Source organism: Scomber scombrus, chromosome 4 (assembly GCF_963691925.1).
Source record: "Scomber scombrus chromosome 4, fScoSco1.1, whole genome shotgun sequence".
Taxonomy (NCBI): Eukaryota; Metazoa; Chordata; class Actinopteri; order Scombriformes; family Scombridae; genus Scomber; species Scomber scombrus.
In genome coordinates this window covers 34,291,280-34,301,279 of record NC_084973.1, presented here as the reverse complement: position 1 = coordinate 34,301,279, position 10,000 = coordinate 34,291,280, and the positions used below count along the sequence as shown (strand labels likewise).

General features: G+C 50.3%; 1 protein-coding gene across 1 annotated transcript in view; it reads left to right on the top strand.

Moving 5' to 3' along the window:
- The window catches only part of LOC133978749 (dynamin-1-like), a 26,353-nt gene extending 22,288 nt beyond the window's left edge, over positions 1-4,065 (top strand). Inside the window, 1 exon segment of the mRNA XM_062417062.1 lies at positions 3,890-4,065. Within this exon segment, the coding sequence (XP_062273046.1) occupies positions 3,890-3,950 (61 nt within the window). The 3' untranslated portion in view covers positions 3,951-4,065.
- Positions 4,066-10,000: the final 5,935 nt, after the last annotated feature.

Genomic DNA, 10,000 nt, shown 5'->3' with positions numbered 1-10,000 from the left:
ACCAAACCGTCTTCTTCTTCGTTGGTGCTGTCGACACAAAGCAGCGATCCACAAACAATCTGCACAGACATGGAAAAGAAAGAACCGCTCTTTCTTTCTTTCTTTCTTTCTTTCTTCCTCAGGTCATTCTTCTTCTTCTCTTCATCCTCAGACTCCTTCACGCCTCCATCTTTAAACACACACACGGGACGTCCAGTTCACAGTAAAGGAACAGTCCCACATTCCAGCTTCATCATCGTGTCCACTACATGTTTAGCCTAGCTTAGCACAAAGACTGGAAGCGGAGGGAAACTGTTAGCGTAGGTCAGGGTTCATTTAGTCATCAGTCGGAAAGTAAAGAAAATATAAACTGAACAGTTTCCCTCCAAATTCAGTCTGTACATCACCATCCACCTGGAGCCTGTCTGTCTCCTGTCTGTCTGCCTGTCTCTCTCTCTACCTGTCTGCCTCTCTCTCTACCTGTCTCTCTCTCTCTACCTGTCTCTCTACCTGTCTCTCTACCTGTCTCTCTCTCTCTCTACCTGTCTCTCTACCTGTCTCTCTACCTGTCTCTCTCTCTCTCTCCCTCTACCTGTCTCTCTCTCTCTCTCTACCTGTCTCTCTCTCTCTCTCTCTCTCTCTCTGTCTCTCTCTCTCTCTACCTGTCTCCTCTCTCTACCTGTCTCTCTACCTGTCTCTCTACCTGTCTCTCTCTCTCTCCCTCTACCTGTCTCTCTCTCTACCTGTCTCTCTCTCTCTCTCTACCTGTCTCTCTCTCTCTCTCTCTCTCTCTCTCTCTCTCTCTGTCTCTCTCTCTCTCTCTCTACCTGTCTCTCTCTCTCTCTCTCTCTCTCTCTCTGTCTCTCTCTCTCTCTCTACCTGTCTCTCTCTCTCTCTCTCTCTCTCTCTGTCTCTCTCTCTCTCTACCTGTCTCTCTACCTGTCTCTCTCTCTACCTGTCTCCTTGTCTCTCTGTTTGTGTGATCCTGGTCTCACAGTACTTTATAAGGTTAAGCAGGGATTTCTCAGGTGTGACAGTCAGCACAGGTAGCCCCACCCCCCCCCTCCCTTATATTGACCATATATGGTTACTCTTTCAGAATCTCTATCAGTGACCAGTGAGGAGTTCACCAATGGTACGTCAGCTGTCTGTGTGATGTCACTGTCTCTCATCAACTCTGTGTGTGCCTGTTCCTCATCGTCAATCAGATCGCTGTCCTCGCCATGTGACCACGCCCACTCCCCCCAACACCATTATTAGATCTGTGACTGACAGCTCCATCAACCTATTACTGACCATCTGTCTCTCACCTGTCTGTCTGTCTGTCTGTCTGTCTCTCACCTGTCTGTCTGTCTGTCTGTCTGTCTGTCTGTCTGTCTGTCTCCAGTCGGAGGGCTCCTGCATCTCCATCTCGATCCTCCAGACCAGCATCCGACTCGTCGCTCTAACACACACACACACACACACATACACACACACACACACACACACATACACACACACACACACACACACACACGCACACACACACACACACAGATACAATCCCTTCAACATGTTTGATGGTTTTTGAGCACAAACAAACTCTTTTCATTGCACTGCACCAGCTCAGACTGGTTCCTTACTGGTTCCTTACTGGTTCCTTGCTGGTTCCTGCTGGTTCCTGCTGGTTCCTGCTGGTTCCTTACTGGTTCTTGCTGGTTCCTGCTGTTTCCTGCTGGTTCCTACTGGTTCCTACTGGTTCCTGTTGGTTCTTGCCGGTTCCTGCTGGTTCTTGCTGGTTCCTTACTGGTTCTTGCTGATTCCTGCTGGTTCCTGCTGGTTCCTGCTGGTTCCTACTGGTTCCTACTGGTTCCTGTTGGTTCTTGCCGGTTCCTGCTGGTTCTTGCTGGTTCCTGCTGGTTCTTGCCGGTTCCTGCTGGTTCCTGCTGGTTCTTGCTGGTTCTTGCTGGTTCCTGCTGGTTCTCGCTGAATCTTAAGCCCTGTTTCCATGTCCTCTCAGCCGTTGTGTCTCTATTGCGGTAGGACCTTGATCGGACCCACCGGACTTTGGAGGTGATGTAATCATTCTGCAACAGTTACCATCGTTGTGTAATCGTTGTACGACAGTTTTGAGCATGACGTCACCTAGGCAACGCATTCCACTTTGAGTTGACCCAATCAGTACAGAGTCAACTTCAAGCCCCAACCAGGAATTTTTCGGGGCAGCAAGGAGAACCGACCCCGAGGCAGGGACTCGTTTTGCCCCCGTAAAAGGGGCGGTTCCTGCTGTGGAGACGACCCTCAACTGGTTCCTGCTGGTTCCTGCTGGTTCTTGCTGGTTCTTGCTGGTTTCTGCTGGTTCCTGCTGGTTCCTACTGATTCCTGCTGGTTCCTGCTGGTTCCTACTGGTTCCTGCTGGTTCCTGCTGGTTCCTGCTGGTTCCTACTGGTTCCTGCTGGTTCCTGCTGGTTCCTCCTGGTTCCTGCTGGTTCCTGCTGGTTCCTACTGATTCCTGCTGGTTCCTGCTGGTTCCTACTGGTTCCTGCTGGTTCCTGCTGGTTCCTGCTGGTTCCTACTGGTTCCTGCTGGTTCCTGCTGGTTCCTCCTGGTTCCTGCTGGTTCCTGCTGGTTCCTACTGGTTCTTGCTAGTTCTTACTGGTTCCTGCTGGTTCCTGCTGGTTCCTACTGGTTCCTGCTGGTTCCTGCTGGTTCCTGCTGGTTCCTACTGGTTCCTGCTGGTTCCTGCTGGTTCCTACTGATTCCTGCTGGTTCCTGCTGGTTCCTACTGGTTCCTGCTGGTTCCTGCTGGTTCCTGCTGGTTCCTGCTGGTTCCTACTGGTTCCTGCTGGTTCCTGCTGGTTCCTGCTGGTTCCTCCTGGTTCCTGCTGGTTCCTGCTGGTTCCTACTGGTTCTTGCTAGTTCTTACTGGTTCCTTACTGGTTTCTGCTGGATCTTAAGGATGGTTTTCACTGAAGGAACTTTGTGGGGTAATTGTACGAGACCATGACTATTGGCAGGTCTCTATAGCAGGAACCTACCCTGAAGGACAATCTCACAGAACTTCTACGGTCCCTGTCTCAGGGTCGGTTCTCCTTGCTGCCCTGAAAACCTCCTGGGTAACTGGACTGTACTGATATAAGGCCTCTCTGAACCACAGCCGCTGGGTGGGGCTTGAAGTTGACTCAGTGCTGATTGGGTAAACTCAAAGCGGATGTGACATCAGAAAGCGCCAGAATAAGGCCTATAAACTGTGCGGTGGGTCCGATCAAGGTTCTACTGCAATAGAGACACAACTGCTGAGAGAACGTTCCTGTAAGGTTCCTGCATCCTAAACCCGGAACTACCTTCATGGAAACGGGACTTTACTGGTTCCTGCTGGTTCCTGCTGGTTCCTGCTGGTTCCTGCTGGTTCCTTACTGGTTCCTGCTGGTTCTTGCTGGTTCCTGCTGGTTCTTGCTGGTTCCTGCTGGTTCCTACTGGTTCCTGCTGGTTCCTACTGGTTCCTGCTGGTTCCTGCTGGTTCCTACTGATCTTTTTGTCTTCATCTGTCAGTTATTGGTGAATAACTGCGCCCCCCCACCTCCCCCCTTCACTGGTTAGTATACCAGTATATGTTCAAAGCTCTGCTAACCAATCACTGCTCTTCATTTCATGGTCCCAGTTCATATCTGGAGCTGATTGGTTAATTTACATCATCAGAGCCTCAGCATCAGCTGATTCAGCCTGTTAATGATGTTGCAGGGCTGATGTGTTCTGAGCTCTGATTGGTTCCAGTTGGGTCTAATGAGCTCTGATTGGTTCCAGTTGGTTCTAACTAGTTTTGACTTGTTCCAGCAGAACATTAGCTATTGATTAATGGCTGATTGATGACCTGTGTTGACCTTTAACCCCATCCTCTCTTCTGTTTGTTTCTGTTGTTTTTTCCCAGTCGCCCCAACAAAGGTAGCCCCGCCCACGGAGAGAGCCCCCAGTCTTCTATCGAGGGTTAAACTGAACCTGTGTGTGTGTGTGTGTGTGTGTGAGAGAGTGTGTGTGTGTTACTGTTACTTCACTAGTAATAATAATGATGATAATAATATTGATTATCAGAACACTATCGACATGTATAGGAAACGATCACCAAGCTGTATAAATATGTGTGTCTGCTGTCAGGAGGGTGAGACGGGTCAGCTGCCTGTCTGTCTGCTGTCAGGAGGGTGAGACGGGTCAGCTGCCTGTCTGTCTGCTGTCAGGAGGGTGAGACGGGTCAGCTGCCTGTCTGTCTGCTGTCAGGAGGGTGAGACAGGTCAGCTGCCAGATGTGGTTTAAAGTACCCTCATGTCTCACTCATCTCTCTGGACGTTCTCTGTTAGCCTGCTAGCCTGTTAGCCTGTTAGCCTGCTAACCTGTTAGCCTGTTAGCCCGTTAGCCTGCTAACCTGTTAGCCTGTTAGCCTGTTGGCTACATCACTCCGATAACTTATCAAATGTTTTTGTTTCTCATATTAATCTGTGAAACACTGATGATGTAATAAGTCAAACAGCTTGTTATGACAGGTTTGGGTTTCTGACTCACTGCAGATTTACTTCCTTAAATTATTCAAATTTCTCATATTTAAGAACATTTTGTTGTTTTTTCAGTTTGCTGGAACAAAAACGTCTTTACGGTGTAAAGTTTATTTAATTTATGTATTTATTATATTATATTATGTATTTATTATATTATATTATGTATTTATTGATCTATTTATTGATTTATTTATTATCTGAGTTTCTTGTCAAATGATGTTATTGATGTTAGCTGGTATCGTCCAGCTCTTACTGGGTCAACTGGTTCAACTGGTTCTGACTATCTCTAATTGATCCAGACTGTTTCTAACTGGTTCTAACTGGTCCTGACTTTTTCTAACTGGTTCTAACTGGTCCTGATTGGTTCTAACTGGTTCTAACTGGTCCTGATTGGTTCTAACTGGTTCTAACTGGTTCTGATTGGTTCTGAAATCAACAAAAACCGTAAGCAGCAAACTTTAAAACAGCCAACTAATCTTCCCGATGTGGAGCGTTCGTGTGCATTTTCCCGCTCTTTAATGAAATGTTTCCTAAAATACTTCGTACAGAGTTTCAAAGTAAAATGTTTTTAAAGATTTTAAAACAAATAAATATTAAACCTGCAGTTTTGAACTTTAAACTGTAAATGAACGTGTGTTGCGTTCACTTCCTGTTAGCTCTCCGCTAACTTGAATGGGGATTAAATTATTAATTTCCAGATGTTTCCGGTTCTGTGGTTTATTCAGTTTCACAGCTGTGATGTAATGACTCTCGCTGCCAGCAGGGGGAGGCAGAGGGCTGCACTGCAGGCTCATTCACTGAATATTGGAAGCTTGATTAATTATATGCTAAAGGATGAAATGAAAATACTAAATGTCTGTTTTATCTTCATATCAAAACTTCTCAGGACGTCACGTTAAAGTTCTTCTGAGACATTATTATAAAATGATCACATAAAGCACGTTAATATCTTCTGTTGCTCTAAACGTTTCTAACGTGTTAAATGTGATTAAATGAATCAAAGGCTGTGATCAGTGTTCATGTTGTATTGATGGTCTGATCTATTTATTGTGTGTATGTTCGTGTTCTGGTCTTCAGTAGTTTAGTGGAGCTCTGAGCTGCGTTCAACACGTCGTGTGTTAGCTTTGACGTTAGCATGACGTTAGCATGACGGTCAAACTGATGGATTTGATTTGAACTGATTAGTGGTGTTTATGATTTGAACGTAATGATCAGTGACGTGTTGGACGTGTTGGACGCAGCCTCACACACCTGTGACTCTGTGTTCATGTTTACAGTATATGAAGATTATAATGTACCGTTTATATGTGAAGAACATATATATCCATCTGTGTGTGTGTGTGTGTGTGTGTGTGTGTGTGTAGCTTCGTTGTGTATCTTGTGTCATGTGATCAACAGAAACATGTGAATAAAGTTTGTGTGAATGAAACTGAACAGTGTCGAGTGTTTAATATGTAGTAATATGTAGTAATATGTAGTAATATGTTACTACAGGGTACAGGGTGTAGGGTGTAGGGTGTAGGGTACAGGGTACAGGGTGTAGGGTGCAGGATACAGGGTGCAGGGTGTAGGGTACAGGATGTAGGGTGTAGGGTACAGGGTGTAGGGTACAGGGTACAGGGTGTAGGATACAGGGTGTAGGGTACAGGGTGTAGGGTACAGGGTGTAGGGTCTAGGGTACAGGGTGTAGGTTACAGGGTGTAGGGTGCAGGGTGTAGGGTACAAGGTGTAGGGTACAGGGTGTAGGATACAAGGTGTAGGGTACAGGGTACAGGGTACAGGGTGCAGGGTGTAGGGTACAGGGTACAGGGTGTAGGGTACAGGGTACAGGGTGTAGGGTACAGGGTGTAGGGTACAGGGTGTAGGGTACAGGATGTAGGGTGCAGGGTACAGGGTGTAGGGTACAGGGTACAGGATGTAGGGTGCAGGGTACAGGGTGTAGGGTGCAGGGTACAGGGTGTAGGGTACAGGGAACAGGGTGTAGGGTACAGGGTGCAGGGTACAGGGTACAGGGTGTAGGGTACAGGGTACAGGGTGTAGGGTGTAGGGTCTAGGGTACAGGGTGTAGGTTACAGGGTGTAGGGTGCAGGGTACAGGGTGTAGGGTGCAGGGTGTAGGGTACAGGGTGTAGGGTACAGGGTGCAGGGTGTAGGGTACAGGGTGTAGGGTGCAGGGTGTAGGGTACAGGGTGTAGGGTGCAGGGTACAGGGTGTAGGGTACAAGGTGTAGGGTACAGGGTGTAGGATACAAGGTGTAGGGTACAGGGTGTAGGGTACAGGGTGTAGGGTACAGGGTACAGGGTGTAGGGTACAGGGTACAGGGTACAGGGTGTAGGGTACAGGGTGCAGGGTGTAGGGTACAGGGTGTAGGGTACAGGATGTAGGGTGCAGGGTGTAGGGTACAGGGTGCAGGGTACAGGGTACAGGGTACAGGGTGTAGGGTACAGGGTGCAGGGTGTAGGGTGCAGGGTGTAGGGTACAGGGTGTAGGGTGCAGGGTGTAGGGTACAGGGTGTAGGGTACAGGGTGTAGGGTGCAGGGTACAGGGTGTAGGGTGCAGGGTGTAGGGTACAGGGTGTAGGGTACAGGGTGTAGGGTACAGGGTGTAGGGTGCAGGGTACAGGGTGTAGGGGTACAGGGTACAGGGCACAGGGTGCAGGGTACAGGGTACAGGGTGTAGGGTACAGGGTGCAGGGTACAGGTTCTAGGGTACAGGGTGCAGGGTACAGGGTACAGGGTGTAGGGTACAGGGTGTAGGGTGCAGGGTGTAGGGTACAGGGTGTAGGGTACAGGGTGTAGGGTGCAGGGTACAGGGTACAGGGTGCAGGGTACAGGGTACAGGGTGTAGGGTGTAGGGTACAGGGTGTAGGGTACAGGGTACAGGGTCTAGGGTACAGGGTGCAGGGTACAGGGTGTAGGGTACAGGGTACAGGGTGCAGGGTGTAGGGTACAGGGTGTAGGGTACAGGGTACAGGGTACATGGTGTAGGGTGCAGGGTGTAGGGTACAGGGTGTAGGGTACAGGGTGTAGGGTGCAGGGTACAGGGTGTAGGGTACAGGGTGTAGGGTGCAGGATGTAGGTTACAGGGTGTAGGGTACAGGGTGCAGGGTACAGGGTGTAGGGTGCAGGATGTAGGTTACAGGGTGTAGGGTACAGGGTGCAGGGTACAGGGTACAGGGTGTAGGGTGTAGGGTACAGGGTACAGGGTGTAGGGTGTAGGGTACAGGGTGTAGGGTACAGGGTACAGGGTGTAGGGTGCAGGGTGTAGGGTACAGGGTGTAGGGTGCAGGGTACAGGGTGTAGGGTACAGGGTGTAGGGTGTAGGGTGCAGGATGTAGGTTACAGGGTGTAGGGTACAGGGTGCAGGGTACAGGGTCTAGGGTACAGGGTGTAGGTTACAGGGTGTAGGGTACAGGGTGCAGGGTACAGGGTGCAGGGTGTAGGGTACAGGGTGCAGGGTGTAGGGTGCAGGGTGTAGGGTACAGGGTGTAGGGTGCAGGGTGTAGGGTACAGGGTGCAGGGTACAGGGTACAGGGTGCAGGGTGCAGGGTGTAGGGTACAGGGTGTAGGGTACAGGGTACAGGGTGTAGGGTGCAGGGTGTAGGGTACAGGGTGTAGGGTACAGGGTGTAGGGTGCAGGGTACAGGGTGTAGGGTACAGGGTGTAGGGTGCAGGATGTAGGTTACAGGGTGTAGGGTGCAGGGTACAGGGTACAGGGTGTAGGGTGCAGGATGTAGGTTACAGGGTGTAGGGTACAGGGTGCAGGGTACAGGGTACAGGGTGTAGGGTGTAGGGTACAGGGTACAGGGTACAGGGTGCAGGGTGTAGGGTGCAGGGTGTAGGGTACAGGGTGTAGGGTACAGGGTACAGGGTGTAGGGTGCAGGGTGTAGGGTACAGGGTGTAGGGTACAGGGTGTAGGGTGCAGGGTACAGGGTGTAGGGTACAGGGTGTAGGGTGCAGGATGTAGGTTACAGGGTGTAGGGTACAGGGTGCAGGGTACAGGGTACAGGGTCTAGGGTACAGGGTGTAGGTTACAGGGTGTAGGGTACAGGGTGCAGGGTACAGGGTACAGGGTGCAGGGTGTAGGGTACAGGGTACAGGGTGCAGGGTGCAGGGTGTAGGGTGCAGGGTACAGGGTACAGGGTGTAGGGTGCAGGGTGTAGGGTACAGGGTGCAGGGTACAGGGTACAGGGTGTAGGGTACAGGGTGTAGGGTACAGGGTGTAGGGTACAGGGTGTAGGGTACAAGGTGTAGGGTGTAGGGTGCAGGATGTAGGTTACAGGGTGTAGGGTACAGGGTGCAGGGTGCAGGGTACAGGGTACAGGGTCTAGGGTACAGGGTGTAGGTTACAGGGTGTAGGGTACAGGGTGCAGGGTACAGGGTGCAGGGTGTAGGGTACAGGGTGCAGGGTACAGGGTACAGGGTGTAGGGTACAGGGTGTAGGGTGCAGGGTGTAGGGTGTAGGGTACAGGGTGTAGGGTACAGGGTGTAGGGTACAGGGTGCAGGGTGTAGGGTGTAGGGTACAGGGTGTAGGGTGTAGGGTACAGGGTGTAGGGTACAGGGTGTAGGGTACAGGGTGCAGGGTGTAGGGTGCAGGGTGTAGGGTGCAGGGTGCAGGGTGTAGGGTACAGGGTGTAGGGTACAGGGTCTAGGGTACAGGGTGTAGGTTACAGGGTGTAGGGTACAGGGTGTAGGGTGTAGGGTACAGGGTGTAGGGTACAGGGTGCAGGGTGTAGGGTACAGGGTGTAGGGTGTAGGGTACAGGGTGTAGGGTACAGGGTGTAGGGTACAGGGTGCAGGGTGTAGGGTGCAGGGTGTAGGGTGCAGGGTGCAGGGTGTAGGGTACAGGGTGTAGGGTACAGGGTCTAGGGTACAGGGTGTAGGGTACAGGGTGTAGGGTACAGGGTGTAGGGTGCAGGGTGTAGGGTACAGGGTGTAGGGTACAGGGTCTAGGGTACAGGGTGTAGGTTACAGGGTGTAGGGTACAGGGTGTAGGGTGCAGGGTGTAGGGTACAGGGTAATTAATATTTTACTTATTTTATTTAAATGTTATTATTTTTATTTTTATTTTTTCTTGGGAATATTGATCTGAAATGTTGTTCTTTCTTTTTATTCTTTTTTTCTCATAATCAGCTGTGAAGCTCTTTGATCTCTTTAACATGTTTCATTTAGTGTTTCAGTGTTTTCTGACTTCCTGTTCCCCATGTGTTTCCCGCCCTGATTGTGTTCGTCCCTCTGAGCGTTAACGGGGGGGTTGGAGGACTTCCTGTCACCTCGTGTTTGTGACTGCTTCACTTCCTGTGGTGAATCCTACATTTAGGTCCAAGCTCAGAAATGTGTGTTAGACCAGTCAGAGCTTCATGAACCAGTAGAAAGGAACTACGCCCACTACAGCTCCATCCAGTCAGAGGGAGGCGCTTCTCCACCCGCTCACTACTCACGCACTATTTTAGCATATTAAGTTTTAGTGAGTCAGACAGAAAGAGGAAGTA